Below are 18,710 nucleotides of genomic sequence, written 5' to 3' on the forward strand. Positions count from 1 at the left end.
TATGTCCTTATCCTAAAACGCACACAACAGGCCTTGTTAACACATACTCTGTTATTACACACAACCCATGGTTAGCCACTAATAGTCAGCATTAACAGCCATTCATTCCCCTAGGCTAACCATTATCCACTCCTTTGTCTGTCCAACTGCTGTTGTCTCTCTTTGGGCTCCATCTCCAAACTATTGTTTATTCCTTACCCCGTCCCCCAAGCTATCTTCTGCATAAAAACCAACCTTTTCCTTGCTACCACCAGTTCTGAAGAAGGGTCACTAGACCTGAAACGTTAATTCTGATTTCTCTCCACAGATGCTGCCAGGCCTGCTGAGCTTTTCCAGCAATTTCTGTTTTTGTTTTAAAATTCCCTGATGGTTGAAATGAAATTCAAATTCTGAAATGCAATGGTGGAATTTGAACTCATACTGTGTTTTACTTGCTCAGGTCTCTGAATTACAAGCTCAGTAAAATCTATTGCATTACCCAATGTAGTTAAAGTATAACAGGTGGAAATGTACTTTAACTTCTGAGTAGTAATTGAGTTATGATTGAAGTACAGCATAGCAGATTTTTGGAATACTCAGAGGCTCAGTAAAATTAGATCTACAGTTCAGATATTGTTACAATCAATTAATACTTACAGCGCTAGTTGTTTCATTCATGGCTGCTTCCCTTTTCTGAGCTGTCATCTGTACCTTTACCATCCTCCTTTATTACTTGTTTTCTCATTTTGGCTTACACAAGTTACTTGATAATGCTACACAACTACTCAGTCTCACATACTGCTTGAAGGTTAGATTTTGCAACACATTCCAGGAGTGTTACCTCTATTGATTAAATGAAGAACCTTTCATAGAATAATCTCAGGTTTCACAATGTTTGTATAATGCTCTCCTGGCTTGAACAGGACCGTCCTCACTGTGTTCATTCTGAACTGGCTTTGCCTCACACTCTTTGCCTATTTATTTCTGCATGATGCGGGAAGGTAACACAGCATTGTTCCTATTCTTGGCTGAACTCAAGATCTGAAGCCCATCGAGCTTGCTTAACCGCCTGAGGAAGGGACAAAGAATTAACAGTTATATCTTAAATATCACAAAAAAGAATTTGCTTTTCTATGTTCAGGCCTCAATATCCAGTAAACAGGGGTTAACTAGGTCATTTGAGTGCCTTCATTGTGCTCAGTCATTTTATTTGGCATTTGTTTAAAAAGCAGAGATGGGCAATTTTTACATCTCCTGATGAGAATCGAGGTTCCTGACCCATTTTCATTGCATCACACGCAGTACTGGTTGAAACAGCCAGGGCTGAAAAGCAATGCTTGTGCCACACAGAGTCCACTCCGTACGGAGCTTACCTAATTCCAATCTCAAACAGGTTTATGTAGCGGGCAAGTTACATAATAGTTTAACAACATTTATGCCTGCAATTGACAGTGTTTCTCCCCAAGTCTTTTCTAAAATGGCAGTATTTCACCAGTTGGTTCAGTATCTAGTCAGGCCCTTTGGTTACAGCCACAATTTAGTGGACAATTGTGCTGCTGTGATAATGGTAACATTGAAACAATGAGAATTTGTTTATGGTTGGAGTGCTTGTGCCATGTTGCTACAGATGGGTTTCCAACTGTATGGGACTCGTACAATACAGGTCCACAAAAGAAGTAAACAACAAAAATGTTACATTTTACTGGTCAGATACCTTATACTGGACGGTGTGGATGCTCTTCTCTTTTTGGAAGAGGCTAGTTCATAGCTATTAATATTTTTCATTTAATTGAGTAGATGTGCAACTGTTATTTGAACGATCTTTCCAGGACATACAATCAATAAGATGAGTTGTTTCTCTTGTGCACAGCTGGCCTAGCATGCAGAAAAATTATTCCTCGAGCAGGTTCCTTGAGATAAGCATTCGCATAACTTCATTGGTACCTACAAGAAATGTAAAAATCACAAATGACTTCTTCACAACATAAACACCACCTCAAGATCAGCCTTGATCATATAAAAGCAGCTTGTTGCTGTAAAGACTATATCTTTTTATGTTACTTTATTTTTGATTGGGGACTGAATTGGAAAAGGACTGTTTTAAAACAATGGACTGAGGAAGGAATTACTGTACATTTAAAAAGCAAGTTACTGAAACTCATTGCAGGTTGTGTTTACACTGCTGCTTTGCAAGCAGTGGGGAAGGTGCACCTTGGACGCGTGTACAAAGTGAGCTTTGGCTAGCTACAATAGCCGATTGGTTTGTGCAACTGTCACCAGTCATGGGAGCCAAAGATCATCGGCCTGATGACAATTCTCTATTGGATCCTGGGTAGCTGAACAGTTGTGGTTGAGAGTGATGCAGGGAGAAGCTCCTGGACTTCTAGAAGGGAAGGTGTGTTTTTCACTCTCTCTCCAGTAAAATGCTTGAGCTGAAAAGAAAGCCAGTTGTTTTCTATTGACAAATTGTAAGCTGTTACTTTTAACCAACAAGTCAGAGACTATAATTTGTGAACCAATTATTCTATATCACCTACGAGGAAGTGCAAGAACCCAAAGGAAAAGCTCAGAGAATGAAAGGACTTTGGAAAAAAAAGGAACACCCTATCGAATCCTGAGGACTGGTGCCAATGAACTGTTTCTCCAAAATATATTTCCCTCCACTCATAACACCAATTGTGTGTGCGTATTTTAGAAAAGGGTTCAAGTTTTAACTATAATGATGGTTCACAAGCTGTTTTCCTACAGTTAGAATTTATTTATAATAAATCATGGTTCTCATTAAGTATAGAAACCTGGTCCATGTTTTCTATCAGACAGAAAGATTTGGACTTGTGTATATTTTAATAACTTTTTTAATACTTCTCCGTTGACTCCAGGAATAGTGGAGCTCAGTTTCCAGTGTGCTACCGGCATTACCATAAGATGCAGGAGCAGATGTAGGTCATTTAGCCCATTGAGTCTGCTCCACCATTCAATGATATTTCCCCAAAAATCCTCAATACTCTTCCTGATTAAAATTTATCTTAGTTAGCCTTGAATATAATTAACAACCCAGCCTCTACAGCTTTCTGTATAAAGAATTTCACAGGCTCACTACCAAAGAGAAGAAATTCCTTCTCATTTCTGCATTAAACGGGCAACTGTTTATTTGGGTATGCCATTTGGTGCTATACTGTCATACGGTGGGAAGCAAATTTTGCAGATCTAACCTGTCAAGTCCTCCAAGAATCTTGTATGTTTCAATAAGGTTATCTCTCATTCTTCGAAACACATAAGGTCACCTCCCAATCTCCAAACCACAGTAACGATTAAAATTGCATTAATTTTTAAGAAGTTTCTGGTGGAAACAGGAATATCGTCTGTGTGACCATAAGAAGCAAGATCACATTTATGTGAGGGAAACAGCGACATAGTTGTATGGTCTCTGGACTAGCAAGGCACAGGCACAGGCACAGGCTAATGTTTTAGGGACACAGGTTCAAATCCCATCATGGCAGCTGGCGGAATTCCAATTCAATCAATATCAACTGGAAGTTAAAAGCCAATCTCAGTAATGATTACATTAAAATATCACTGAATTGTTGCAAATGCACATCTGTTCATTAATGTCCATTAGGGAAGGAAATCTACCATCCTTGTGTCTCCACATGACTCCAGGCCCACAACAATATGGCTGACTCTTAAATGCTCTCCAAAATTGCTGAGCCAGTCACTCAGATCAAGGGCAATTGGTGTTGGGCAACAAATACTGGCTTTTTTGGCAGCTGAGATTTAAATGTCACATAAAACAGAATGGTTACATTCAGCCCATTGTGCCAACTGTACAATCGATCAAGTCCCACTTTCTCCCTTTAGTCAGCAAATATTCTCTCTCTCGATGCTAACCCAATTGACTTTTGAAGAATATAACTAAATGGTGTTTCAACACATACTATCAAGTAGCATATTTCAGATCCTAACCACTAATGCATTAAAATAAAACTTTTCCTTGTGCTACTATTGCTTCTTTTGCTAATTATCTTAAATCATTTTCCTCTGCCTTCTCAAACAGTTTCTCCCCAAATCCTCTTCCAAAATCTTTATAATTTTGAACAAAGCCTTATTAGCAAAAGTAAAGCACAAGGGATTAAAGGAAGTGACAGTGAGTATACAAAATTCGTTAGAAGACAGAAAGCAGGGAGTAGAGATAAAGTGTTGTCTCAAACTGGAGAGTAGTATACAGTATTCTCTGGTGACTGATGTCAGGATCACTGCTCCTTTCCGGTTATATTTAATATTTAGGGCATTATTTCAAAATCTGCAGATGGCACGAAACTCAAATTTTATAAAACAATGAGGATGCCACAAAAACTTTCAAGAGGTCCTAAACAAATGAAATAAGCGTAACTTTGGCAGATAGAATTTGATGCAGTGAAGTCTGCAGTGATACATCTTGATGGGAAGGATGGAGTGACAATATAAACTAAATTATTTAATTTTAAAGGAGGTGCAAAATGACTTGTACTTTGTGTTTCATACCCATGAAGATGGCCCCAACCATAACCTCGGCTTTACATCGTGCTACAGGGTAGAGGGGTGAGTCCGGGCAAAAAGCTCTTCGGAGGGTCAGTGTCAACTCAATGGGAGGAATGGCATGCTTGCACTTTGTAGGGACTCTATGATTCTACAGACCCATCTGTCTAACTTCAATGATGGGAAAACTATTAGGGGCAATTCTGAGGGACAGAATTAATTTGTATTTGGAGAGGCAGTTCCTCTGTTTCCATTGCATCTGTTCCAATGAAGCCAACTTCTACAAGGAGGTGTCCAACATGTCCACCGTCTTCCTCAAGCAAAGATTCCCCAGCATCGTAGGTGAGTCGGCCTTCAGCCGGGTCCAACGCATTTCCTGCACTTCGACCCTCACCCGCGGTCTTTCCTCCTGCAACATCAACAGGATCCCCTTGTCCTCACCTACCATCCTACCAGCATCCACAGCCATTCACTGGATGAGGGCATCGCTGACTAGGCCTGTATTTATTGTATAACCCTAAGTGCCCAGAGGGCATTTAAGAATTAACCCACCAATTGCCGTGGGTCTGGAGTCACATGTAAGGCCAGACCAGTAAGGATGGCAGCTTTCTTCCCTAAAGGATTAGTGAACCAGATGGGCTTTTCCTGACAATCAACAATGGATTCATGAATGCGCTTAATTCCAGATATTTATTGATTCCACCATCTGCCATGGTGGGATTGAAACCCAGGTCCCCATAATATTACCTGGGTCTCTGGATTAACAGTCCAAAAATAATACTACTAGGCCATTGCCTCCCCCAGTCTCCTGCATACACAGCTCACAATGTGATCTGTTCTACATTGGGGAAATTAAGCGTAGACTGGCTGACCACTTTGCAGAACACCTACATTCTGTCCACAAAAAAAGTCTGCCAATTCAACACACCACCCTGTTCCCTGGCCAAAATCTCTATCTCAGGCTTGTTGCTGTGCTCCAATTTCTGTTTTTGTTTCTGATTTATGGCATCTGCAGTTCTTTCGGGTTTTCTCCCGCAAACTATAGCCTCACTTGGGGTGTGTCTCAAGTTGTTTTGCTGTTGCAACGACTATAATTTGAAGCCAAAAATTTTCAGAGGTATTGGATAGCTATTTATGATGAAAAGTATATGTGATATAACAATCATTTTGGAAGTTCAATTTTAGAATAGAGGCAGAAGGAATTTGAACATTTCCGTCAAGTCTTCTTAAAGGTCAATAAGTCAAATTTTGCAGTGACCCAAACACTTGCAGTACTGAGTGCAGATATGGGCACCAGCTTAGGAAGGATATACTGATCTTGAAAGAATTACAATAGAGGTTTACAAGAATGATACCTGGACTTCAGGAGTTCAGTTATGAGGAGAGATTATACTAATTAGGCCAGTTTTCTTTAGAATTAGAAGGTTAGAGAGTGATCTGATCGAATTCTTCAAAATAGTAAAAGAAAAGACAGGGTAAATAAAGATAAACCATGGTGTTTCTAGTACTGGGGTGATTGAGAATTAGGGTCAGACCGCTCAGGAGAAATGTTCGGAAACACTTCTACACACAAATTGTGGTAAATATTTGGATCTTTCTTCCACAAATGGCAGTGGATGCAGGATCAGTTGTTAATTTTAAATCTGAGATAAGTACATTTTTGTTAAGCAAACGTATTAAGGGATATGGATCAAAGGCAGGTATATGGATTTAGGCCGTGGATCAGTCGTGATAACTGAATGGTGGACAGGCTCAAGGGGCTAAATGGCCTCTCCTGTTCCTATGTACACCATTACTATCGTAAGTAAAAGTAAGTAAAATTGCCATAGCTCCAGAGGCTGCTCTCTCATTAGAGAGAGATGACAGATATTGATTTGAAATTGAGGGTTGCCACTCATCAGGCAAGAGACGAGGTTCAGAAAGTAGCACCTTCATGGTAACCACAGCTGGTGGGAATTGAATGCTATTGGCATCATTTTGCATTGCAAACCAGCCCAGGCAGCGAACTGAGCTGACCAACCCCTACCATTACTGAGCCGGATTGTGACTGCAATCAAGTATCTGCAGAACTTCTGAAGTGTTAATCAATCAGGTTTTTATATATGAAGGTTGCAGGAACAGCAACTCATATTCCGCTTGGGAACCCTGCAGCCCAATGGTATCAATGTGGATTTCACAAGTTTCAAAATCTCCCCTCCCCCTACTGCATCCCAAAACCAGTCCAGCTCGTCCCTGCCTCCCTAACCTGTTCTTCCTCCCACCTATCCCCTCCTCCCACCTCAAGCTGCACCTCCATCTCCTACTGACCAACCTCATCCCGCCCCCTTGACCTGTCCGTCCTCCCTGGACTGACCTATCCCCTTCCTACCTCCCTACCTACACTCACCTTTACTGGCTCCATCCCCGTCTCTTCGACCTGTTTGTTTCCTCTCCACCTATCCTCTCCTCTATCCCTCTTCTATCCGCCTCCCACTCTCTCCCTATTTATTTCAAAACCCCCTTCCCCTCCCCTTTTTCTGATGAAGGGTCTAGGCCCGAAACGTCAGCCTCTCTGCTCCTATGATGCTGCTTGGCCTGCTGTGTTCATCCAGCCCTGCACCTTGTTGTCTAGGTTTTTATACTGTCAAGTTTTTGATAGTAGAGGAAACAGAACATAGCATTAGTTTTGTTTTGACTTCACAGCAGAAGAATCAAGATTTTCAGTTCAGAAGAAACAAGGGTATAGTTCAGGGGAACTAGTCAGAGCTATACAGTCATATCGTGCAGAAAAGACCCTTCGACCCATTGAGTCTGCACCAACAATAACTACCACTAAAGGCGCGTTAATCCCAATTCCCTGTAGTTGTCCCATAACCTTGAATGTTATGATATTTCAAAGTGCTCATCCAAACGTCTTTTAAAGGTTGTAAGGTTTCCAGCCTCCACTACCTTCCAGATTCCCACCACCCGCTGAGTGAAAATTTTTTTGTCAAATCCCCTCTGAATCTTCTGCCCCTTTCCCTAAAACTATGCCCCCTCGTGATTGGCCCCCTCAACTAAGGTGAACAGCTGCTCTCTATTCATGCTGTCCATAGCCCTCAATCATGACCACCCCTCAGATTTTGCTGCTCTAAAGGAACCAAACCGTGCTTATCTAGTCTCTCCTTATAGCTCAATTTCTCCATCCCGGTCAATATCCTGGTGAACCTCTTCTATACTCCCTCTAGTGCTATCACAGCCATCCTGTAGTGAGGTGACCAGATCTGAACGAGTACTCCAGATGTGGCCTGACCAAGGCTCTGTACAACTCCCACATTAAATCCTTGCTCTTATACTCTATGCCACGACTGATGAAAGCAAATCTTCTTAACTATCCCAGTCATGTGCTTTGCTGACTTCAGGGATCTGTGAATAATTACTCTAAGATCCCTCTGTTCCTCTAAGCTACCCATTGTCTTGGCATTCATTAAATACTCACTCATCTTGTTACTTCTTCCAAAATGCATCACTTCGCACTGATCAGCATTAAATATTATCTGCCACTGTTCTGCCCATCTGACCAACCTATCTAAATCTTCCTGCAACTTACAACCATCAACTTCACTATTAAACATTCTACCAATCTTGGCACTGTCTGGAAACTCGCTTAACATTCCCCCACGTTTTTATCTATATCAAACAATAAGCGTCCCATTACTTATCCTTGTGGTACACTGCTGCACACCAACCTGAATTCCATGTGCTTTAACTTTCTCAATCAGTCTCCCATATGGGACTTGTCAAAAGCTTTGCAAAAATCCAGCTAAACTACACCAACTAAACTTTCCTCATCCACACACAATCACATTTTTGAAAAATTCTAAAAAAATAGTTAGGTATGATCTCCTTCTGATAAACCCATGTTGACTATTCCTAATTAATCCATGCCTTTCAAAGTGGGTATTAATTCTTTCCTTCAGAATTTTCTCCAACAGTTTTCCTATCACTGATGTGAGACTCACTGGTCTATAATTTCCTGGTTCATCTTGACCAGCCTTCTTGAAAACTGGAATCACATTATCCATCCTCCAGTCCTCTGGCACTTCCCCAGTGGCCAGAGAGGAATTAAAAATGTGTGCCAGAGCCCCTGAAATTTCCTGCCCCTGACTGTACTCCCTGTACACCCACAACCGTGTTATTAAATTCCGAATGAACGCCATCTACAAGTTCACTGACAACACCACCTGTAATAGGACTGATATCTATGAGTCAAAATACAGAAGGAGACTTGTCTGTTTTTAAGCCTGACAGAGCTTCCAATACCTTGAAACAGTGCAAGTTCCTCACAGTCCCTTTTCCTGAATCCTGTACCTATGATCTCCTTTTCCAGAGTTAAGACCAAAGTGAAGTATTCATTTAACACCCTTCCAATATCCTGCAGCTTCACACACAAGTTTTCCCCTTGGTCTCTAATGAGCCCTACTCTTTCCCTAGTTAATCTCTTCCCTTTAATGAATTCACAAAATATTTTAGGATTCTCCTTAATTTTGCTTTTTCTCAAGCCCCTTTCTGCTCTTCTAATTGCTTTCTTAAGCTCCCCCTTGCACTTCCTTTATTCCTCTAGGACTGCAGCTGAATCGCTCTCTTTGGACTTAGTAAAAGCCTTTCTCTTCTTCCTCATCCAGTCCTGAATTGTCTTTGACAACTCACTACAAGTGGTTTCTGGTCAAAGGAGCTTCGAAGAAAGCGCTTGCATAGAAACCTTCAAGTTGTTAGAACTGGAAATGTTTAGACAATCAGGACTATAATAGGCCCATCATCCTCACACCTAAGAAAGCACATGCAACGTGCTTTACTGACTACCGCCCAGTGGCTCTGACCTCAATAATCACGAAGTTCTTCGAGAGGCTGGTCATGGCCCATATCAACTCCAGTCTCCCAGCCTGCTCGATCCCCTACAATTTGCCTACCGATGTAACAGGTCCACAGCGGATGCCATACCCCTAGCCCTGCACTCATCTCTGGCCTGCTCGATCCCCTACAATTTGCCTACCGATGTAACAGGTCCACAGCGGATGCCATATCCCTAGCCCTGCACTCATCTCTGGAACATCTGGACAACAAGGACACTGACAACAGACAGTTGTCAGACAGATCTCAAAACTCCGTGACCTTGATCCCAGCTCCGCCCTCTGCAACTGGATCCCCAGCTTTCTGACCCATAGGCTGCAATCAGTGACAATAGGTAATTGCACCTTCTCCACAATAACATTCAACACTGGAGCTCCTCAAGCATCCTTGAGTATCCCTCAAGGATGCATCCTCAGCCCCTACTGTACTCTCTATACACCCACACCAAACTCTATACACCAAACAAATGCCATCTACAGGTTTGCTGACAACATCACCTGTAATAGGACGAATATCTAACAACGATGAGTCAAAATACAGAAGGGTGATATGGTATAATGAAAACAACTTCTCTCTCAAAGCTGGTGAAACTAAAGAACTGATCTTTGACTTCAGAAAGAAAGGAGGAGAACATGCCCCCATCTACATCAATGGAACTGAGGTTGAAAGGATGGAGAGCGTCAAGTGTCTCAGAGTGCCGATAACCAACTTCCCTCGTAGACGTGATGGTCAAGAAGGCACAACAATGCCTCTTCTTCCTCAGGCAGCTCAGGAAATTTGGCTTGTCCATAAGGACCCTCACCAATTTCTATAGATACACAATTGAAAACATACTGTACAGGTGCATAATGGGCTAGTATGGCAACTGTTCTGCCCAGGGCCATAAGAAGCTACAGAAGGTGGCGTGCACAGTCCAAACTATCTTAGAAGTCAGCCATCCATCCACGGACTCCATTTAAAAGGTTTGCTGCCGCGGAAATGCTGCCATCATCATCAAAGATCCATCACACCCCGGTAATGATCTCTTACAACCTCTTCCACCAGGCAGAAGATACAGAAGCCTGAACATATGCACCAGCAGGTTCAGGAAAAGCTGCTTCCCAGCCGTTATTTGACTGATGAATGGATTGTCTAGCCTCAAATAATGCTGATCTTGCCTAATGTTGATCTCACCTAGCGCATGCCCTGTGCAATGTAATTTGTATGCCTCTAAGTCTTTTTGATCTGTACATTCTTGTTTACTATGATCTGCCTGTACTGCTTGTAAACAAAACTTTTCACTGTACTTCACTACACGTGACAATAAATTAATCAATCAACTATGCCTTCCTTGAGGCTCAAAGAAATTGCAAAAAAAAGATTTCAGCAGGCCAAAGGAAAGGAACCAGGGAAATCTTATGTAAAGATTTAGAAAACAGAGATAAGAGTGATATTTCTCTGGTACTGACTCTGTAATGGTTCAGGTTGGGAAAAAGGTTGAAACATTTGCTGTTTGTGTTCTTTCTAAACTGTCTTTTATATCATTTGGTGATTTTCTTTTCTCTTTTCTTATAATGATTTTACACTTTTTTGTCAAACAGCATCTGCAGTTTCATATGAATAAATTTCTGTGACTAACCACCACTAAAAGAAAGTTAAACATATGATCTATCAAGCCAGATTTAATTCTGGGATTCAGTGATTCCATCAGCTGGGATCATAGGATCATAACATCTTTTTCAAAGAGTCCGCACAGACACAACGGGCCAAGGGGCATCCGTATGTCAAAGAGGTATACAGCATGAAAACAGCCCCTTCGGCTCAACTCATCTGTGCCAACTAGATTTCCTAAACTGCCACTCGTGATTTTATAAACCTCTATGAGGTCACCCGTCAGCCTCCTATGCCCCAGGGAAAAATGTCCCAGTCTATCCAGCTTTTCCTTATAATTCAAATCTTCTAGTTTGGTAACAGTAATAGGATATCCTTACTCATGCGTTATGTAGTACTTTCTGCTTCTGCGTTCATGCTCTCTTTATACAAGCTGGCTCTCTTTTGCATGTGGTTTTCACATTACTCCAACCTCTACTATATTGAGCATTAAAGCAACACATGGGCGACACACAGTTCATGAGCCTCATGCCTTTGAAAGGCCAAGCATTCTTTATTTCAACGCATTGTTAATAAGATATCTCCATCTGAGTGTGTCAACCAAGAATTATAATCGACTACAAAAGCCAGAATTAAATATTAGCTAATTAAAAACAGCAGCGTATTAGTCAAACAAGGTTCACCATGTAGAAGGAATACTGTAAAAGCAGCAGAGGTTGAAAAATGCAGCGTGTGGGCTGAATATAGCTTTCATCAAATCTGACCAAACACTATAATGTGAATAAGCAGAGCAGCAAATAATTCAAACCGGGTGCAAACATCTCACCAAGGTGAATGTAAACGAACTGAATGCAGCGGCAAACACTGCACTAGATGCTGTTCTAAAATCACAAATCTAGGTTGATATTGTATGATTCTATAAACTATATAAATACTTACCCTCTAGGATCTGATGCACCCTGATATCTCGAACAAACTGCTGTACAGCATAATCCTTTAGATAACCGTAGCCACCATGCATCTGTAGCGCCTGATTACAGATCTGTTTGAGACAGAATTTATTTTATGGCTTTTGTGGTTAGTCTATTTTCTACATAAAGATGTATTTTGAGCATATTATTAATTTTTAGTAAAATTGCAGCATATCACAGAATCAGAGAAGTCTTACATTGCAGGGAGGCAGCCATTTGGCCTATTGTGCCTGCACAAGGTCTTCAAATGAGCATCATCATCTAAAACCAATCTCCTACTTTGTCCTCATACCTTTGCATATTATTCTATCCAAATAACCGTTCAATGCCCTCTTGAACGCCTCAATTGAACCTACCGACACCACACTTCCAGGCAGTGCATTCCATACCCCAGCCACTCTCTAGGTGAAACAGCCTTTTCTCACATCACCTCTGCTTCTTTTGCAAATCACTTTAAATCTATGCCCTCTCATTCTTATTCCTTTTAAAAGTGGGAACAGTTTGTCCTTCAAGGTGAGAGGGGACAAGTTTAAGCGAGATATGTGTGGAAAGTTCTTTACGCAGAGGGTGGTGGGTGCCTGGAACGCGTTGCCAGCAGAGGTGGTAGAGGCGGGCACGATAGCGTCACTTAAGATGTATCTAGACAGATACATGAATGGGCAGAGAGCAGAGGGATACAGATCCTTGGAAAATAGGTGACAGGTTTAGATTGAGGATCTGGATCGGCGCAGGCTTGGAGGGCCGAAGAGCCTGTTTCTGTGCTGTAATTTTCTTTGTTCTTTGTTCTTATATACTTTGTACAGCCCACTCATGACTTGAAAACCACAATCAGACCTCCCTTAGCCCACCTTTCTCTAAGAAAATCAGTCCACCTTCTTCAATCTATTCTCATAACTGAAATTTCTCATTACGAGAACCGTTCTTGTAAATTACTTCTACACTCTCTCTAATGTATTCACATCGTGCCTATAACATTCCAGTTGACAAATAATAAGTGTCTTATTCCAGTTCAATGTCATTTCCTGGCTCTTGTACTCTATGCTTCCATTCATTATGGGACAAGGCTATGACTTTTCGAAGTTATTTCGTCCTTTTTTTTTGAAGAGAGATTGTAAGACAAAGGTGCCGAGCAGCACCAGAACCACTACAGTAAACAGCTTGGAAGGCCTTGCTTTTCTTTAACATCCTGAATGGGTGTGGCCAGCTCTCTCAGATCAGGATTTCTGGATTTAGTTTTAAGCAGAAGCTACTGGAGCTTAACAGAGTTGGAAGCTTCAGTGAATATCTTCTGGCTGCCACTGTCTCTGAACTTTTTCTTGATGATTATTCATACTGGATGGGAGAACTGCATGAGAGAATTTGTCTTTTTGACAGGGGGTGTATTTATGGGATGTTACAATATTGGAACAGTTACTGTATCTATTATTTGGTTAAGTTTTCCAATAAGAGTTATTATTCTAAATTCCTCTCTCTTTGGTTGCATTTTAACTAGTGTTTAAATAAATTGTGTTTTGCTTTTGTGAGTAGTTTGAACAGACGCATTGCATCTGGAACAAGCACTTCACATTTGCCTTTAAAAATAAGAAAAGTTAGGGTCTAGGGTACCTTCTCAAACTATTTTCAGGGGGTCTGGTTTGGTTCTAAACAATAAAGCCGAGGAAACTGTATGTTTTTTCTTTCCTGCTCTCTCCACTGTCCTGTCACAGTCGATAATCTGTGGATATATATGTACAGGTCCCACTGCTCCTGCACCCACTTTAGAATTGTACCCCCTATTTTATATTATTTTTCTGGCCAGACAGCATCACCTCACACTACCCTGCATTGAAACTCATCTGCCACTTCTGCACCCATTCTAGAAAATTGTCTATGTTGTTCTCCACTTATCCTTACAGTTCACATTCTTGTCATCTGCAAACTTTGAAATTATCTCCTGAACACCAATATCTAGATCATAGAGTCATACAGTAATACAGCAAGGAAACAGGCCCTTCAGCCCAAACTGGTTCATGCTGACCAAGGTGCCACTCAGCTGGTTCAATTGCCCGCATTTGGTCAATATGCCTCTAAATACTTCCCAGCCATGTACCTACCCAAGTGTTTTTTAAATGTTGCTATTATACCTGCCCTAAACCACTTTATCTGGCAGCCCATTCCATATACACACCACTCTCTGCATGAAGAAGTTGCCCCTCAGGTCCTTCTTAAATCTATCCTCGCTTACCTTAAACCTATACCCTCTAGTTTTCAATTCCCCATCCCTGGGAAAAAGACTGTATGCATTCATGCTATCTACGGCCTTCGTGATTTTATACAGCTCAATAACGTCACCCTTCATTTTCCTACCTTCCAAGGAATAAAGTCCTATGCTGGCCAACCCCTCCCTGTAATTTAGGCCTACTAGTCCTGGCAACATCCTTGTGAATATCTTTTACACATTTTCAAGTTTAACTATGCCTTTCCTATAACAGGGTGACAAAACTGTACACAATACTCCAACTGCGGCCTCACCAATGACTTATACAACTGTAACATAACATCCCAACTCCTATGCTCAGTGCCTCAACCGATGAAGGCCAGCATGCTAAATGCCTTCTTCACCACCCTACCTGTGACGCCATTTTCAACAAACTATGTACTTGTAACTCCTAGGTCTCTCTGTTCCACAACACTCGTCAAGGCCTTACTATTTACTGTATAAGTCCTACATTGCATTTGCCAATCCTCAGCCCACCTCCCCATCTAATCAAAATCCCTCTGTAATTTTTGATAACCTTCCTCGCTATCAACAATACCCACTGTTATGAAGTTGTGTAGAATAGTCACGAACTGGGAGGCAGGAAGTTAGAATTTGTTGGTAAAAATGATAGTAGGAAAAAGCAGTGCGGTATTCCTTTAAAAGATGGTGTTTTTTCTGTGTTTAGAGATTTTTTAAAATGTATGTCTATGAGCAGCCGATGGTGGGTGCCAGTACATAAAGTACTCAAAAATTGAGACATTTATATTGTAAAGCCAAGCAGCACTTTTGTTACCAAGACAACAGTTTTCAATTTTAGCCAATCAATTTGAACCAGGCCCTGAGATACCAAAATACTAATTGAATTTAAAACTGATGGTTTTGGCAACCTGAAACTAATCATATTGTAAGAAATTGATGTGTCATCAGGGGTATATAAGATGAGAGTTTTTGAGAATTGGGAGAGAGTCAACTGTCAACTGACGGGTGAACAAGCCTGCCATCTGAGAAATAAGCCCTGAGCCCTCACAAGAAATCGGTAAATGCTCTAAGAAAGCACTATCTTATTAATAAAAGGTACCATGGCATTTCTAGCTAAGAGTTTTCACAGAGAAAACATCACTGACCGTAGGATCAGCTGAAGAAAAGCATTTGTGGCGTGAGATCAACAGAAGGCAGAGGGTTCCAGAAAACAGTCTGTGCAAACTTGGTGAGATTAAGTTCTAATTTATTGTTGCCTTATTAATTGGGTTTGTATGAGTGGGACTTGTATTTATTTGAACAGTATTCCAGTAGAATTTAGGTCATTGGGGCGTAGTTTGTAGTCTAGGGGGGAATTGTTCAGTTTGTTAGTAATTCTGTTAATTTGTTCATTGTTAGGGTTAAATAAATAAATTGTTCCTTGTTATTTATAAAGTGGACCAGAGATTTTCTTTCTTTTAACCACTCTTAACAGATTATGAGGGGAAAGGTGAGCTTATCTGGGTGGTTTAGGGGTAATTATTAGAAGGGAACCTCCAATCCTGTCATGACAGATTGTGGCTTGTGTTTTGGTTAAGTATCAGAGGGGTCCAACCATTCCCCCTTCCCTAACAAACTAGGGGCTCAAGTCTGGGATCCGGCTGATCCATGCATGGGATCTGAACAGATTTGGAGAGATTCAAACAGACTTGGGGATTAGTGGCCTAGATCTTTAAATAAAACTTAAATGAGAAATATTTGTTTAATTTCAGTTACTGACGGTTAGTTAAATTAAAAGCGAGAAATGGCTCTTAATATTGCTAAAGAGGTTCTGGGGTTTGTGGGGTTTGAAGTTGCTTCAAAATTTGCCAAGAAAGTTTAGAAAGACAGAAGAAAGATGTACTGTTAGAATTAGCAAACAGGCTAGAATTGGGTTCAACTAGGGATAAAAGGAAAGTTGAAATTGTAATGGAGTTGGTCAAGCATTTAAGTATATCAGAGAAGCAGGCAAGTGCTGTGGGGTTAGAAAAAATTAAATTGCAAATGAGACAACTGGAGTTAGAAGATAAAGAAATGGAAAGAAGGTTCTTAGCTGAGCATAAAGAAAGAGAGAAGAGAGGGGAAAAAGAGACGAAAGGGAAAGAATGTTCGAGTTGGAAATGATGAAGATGGAACTTGAAGCAAAAAGACTTCAAATGACCGAAGTAAAAGCACAAGATAGAAGGGAGGATGAGCAAACTCACCGTAGCCAACAGTCTCTTGAAGGGTGGAAACCTGAAACATCGACTTTTCTGCTCCTGTGATGCTGCCTGACCTGCGGTATTCCTCCAGCTCCAAACTGTATTGACTCTGACATCCAGCATCTATAGTTCTTGCTATCTCCAATTGACTGAAAACCCTTCTGCGAAGCCTCTTCCAAGGACGCCCATCTTAAAGAAGTTGTCCTTCTCCCTCCGAAAAGATATCAGTGGATCTCTCTCTCACTGCAACCCACTGGTGATCTCCTCTGCCCTGAAGCTCTTCGGCCACATACTGAAACAAACCTATTACTACAGCCACATCTCCTTCTTCAGTACCTGTCGACACAGCTGGCTCATCCCCCATGGACTCCAAACACATTCAGACTATTTCAATTTGGACCAAACTGTGGCAACTGTTATCTACAGTACATCCAGAGCCTCCAGAAACGGGTTTTTCTGCAGATCCTCAGCTCCAAGCTCGCAGCCATGCGCCAGCATCTTCTCTCACTAAAGTCAGCCTTAGCCCAGCTCAGAGCCTCTCTCTCACAGACCTGCAAACAACTCCTACTGTTTTGCATTCTATGCAGGATCCACACCCTCAACATTTCTCCACCCTACTGGACATCAAGGATCGTAAGTATACCAAACTTGCTTGTGCTTACCTCTATACACAGACCTTTTCCACTACTCTAGACCCCAACCGTATCCTGGACATCCTCCTCAATTCGCCCGGCGCCATTAACCATGTGTTACCTCGGCTGCTCCCGCTGACAATGCTGACGTCACTTCCATTAATGCCAGCATCACTTCCGCGAACACCACTGACCACATCGCTATTTCTGCTTCTGCCCACATGACCGTTCCCATATACACACCCATTCCCCAGACAGTCTCCACCCCCAATCCCAGCTCCAGCACTACACGTAGCGCCAGCCTCAAGCTGTGCTGGATATTCGCCATCTCCCCAGACCTTCCCCTCACTGAACGTTCAGTCCTCAGCAAAGGACTCACCTTCATTGCCCTGCACCCACACATCAACTAATTCCATACACGCCTAGATGTCGAACTCTTTTCCCACCGCCTCTGTGCCTGTTTCTTTGACTGGGAGTCTAACCCACCCTCTAACGACCCCTTCTCCTGCCTCCGACAAACCCCATCCTCCTGGATACTACCCCACAGCCTGCACCCTACATTGACCTCTTCATTCCAACTGCTGTTGCAACATTAGTTGCCTCAATATCTCCACCCCTCTCATTCGCTCCAATCTCTCCCCAATGGAATGCACAGCACTCCACTTCCATCCCAACGTCACCATCAAAGGGGGGTGGTGGTGGTATAGTGTATTGCCCTCTACATCGCTGAGACCAGGCGCCAACTCTCCAACACCTCCTCCTACCATCCCCTCAATTATGACCCCACCCTAATCACCAAACCATCATCTCCCAGACCATCAATAATCTCATTACCTCAGCAGACCTCCCACCCACCCACAGCCTCCAACCTCATCGCTCTACAACCCCACACTGTCCGTTTCTATCCCCTTCCCAAAATCCACAAATCTGACTGCCCCGGTCGACCCATTATCTCTGCCTGCTCCTGCCCCACTGAACTCATCTCCACCTACCTCGATTCCGGTTTCTCCCCCAGTCCAGGAACTCCCCACCTATGTTCGGGACACTATCCGCACCTTCCACCTCCTCCAAGACACTCCAATTCCCTGGTCCCCAACACCTCATCTTCACCATGGACATCCAGTCCCTCTACACCAGTAACCCCCACACAGTTGGTCTAAAAGCCCTCCGCTTCTTCCTGTCCCGCAGGCCCAACCAGTCCCCCTCCACCAACACTCTTATCCGCTTAACGGTACTTGTCCTTGCCCTCAAGAACTTCTCCTTTAACTCCTCGCACTTCCTACAAACTAAAAGGGTGGCTATGGGCACCCGCATGGGTCCGAGCCATGCCTGCCTCTTTGTAGCAAACGTGAAACAGTCCCTCTTCCGCAATTACACTGGCACTATCCCTCACCTCTTCCTCCGCTACATTGATGACTGTATCGGCGCTGCCTTGTGCTCCCATGAAGAGTTTGAACAGTTCATCAACTTTACTAACACTTTTTACCCCAACCACAAATTTACCTGAACCATCTCCAACACCTCCCTCCCCTTCCTGGACCTCTCTGTCTCCATCTCCAGTAACCGTCTCAGCACCGACAACTATTTCAAACCCAAAAACAAAGTCGCTGGAAAAGCTCAGCAGGTCTGGCAGCATCTGTGAAAGAAAAAACAGAGTTAACGTTTCAGGTCCAAAACATTAACTCTGTTTTCTCCTTCACAGTTGCTGCCAGACCTG

General features: G+C 42.3%; 1 protein-coding gene across 4 annotated transcripts in view; it reads right to left on the reverse strand.

The window, feature by feature from the left end:
• Positions 1-403: 403 nt before the first annotated feature.
• The window catches only part of acad8 (acyl-CoA dehydrogenase family, member 8), a 98,451-nt gene continuing 80,144 nt past the window's right edge, over positions 404-18,710 (reverse strand). For 3 of the 4 annotated variants that reach the window (XM_048615584.1, XM_020517430.2, XM_048615585.1), the window contains 2 exons: positions 11,893-11,995; positions 404-1,923 (listed from right to left, as the gene is read on the reverse strand). In XM_048615584.1, the coding sequence (XP_048471541.1) occupies positions 1,871-1,923; positions 11,893-11,995 (156 nt within the window). In that variant the 3' untranslated portion in view covers positions 404-1,870. The remainder of the gene's footprint in view (positions 1,924-11,892; positions 11,996-18,710) is intronic. The other variant, XM_048615583.1, reaches the window with a different exon arrangement.

Source organism: Rhincodon typus, chromosome 32 (assembly GCF_021869965.1).
Source record: "Rhincodon typus isolate 14 chromosome 32, sRhiTyp1.1, whole genome shotgun sequence".
Taxonomy (NCBI): Eukaryota; Metazoa; Chordata; class Chondrichthyes; order Orectolobiformes; family Rhincodontidae; genus Rhincodon; species Rhincodon typus.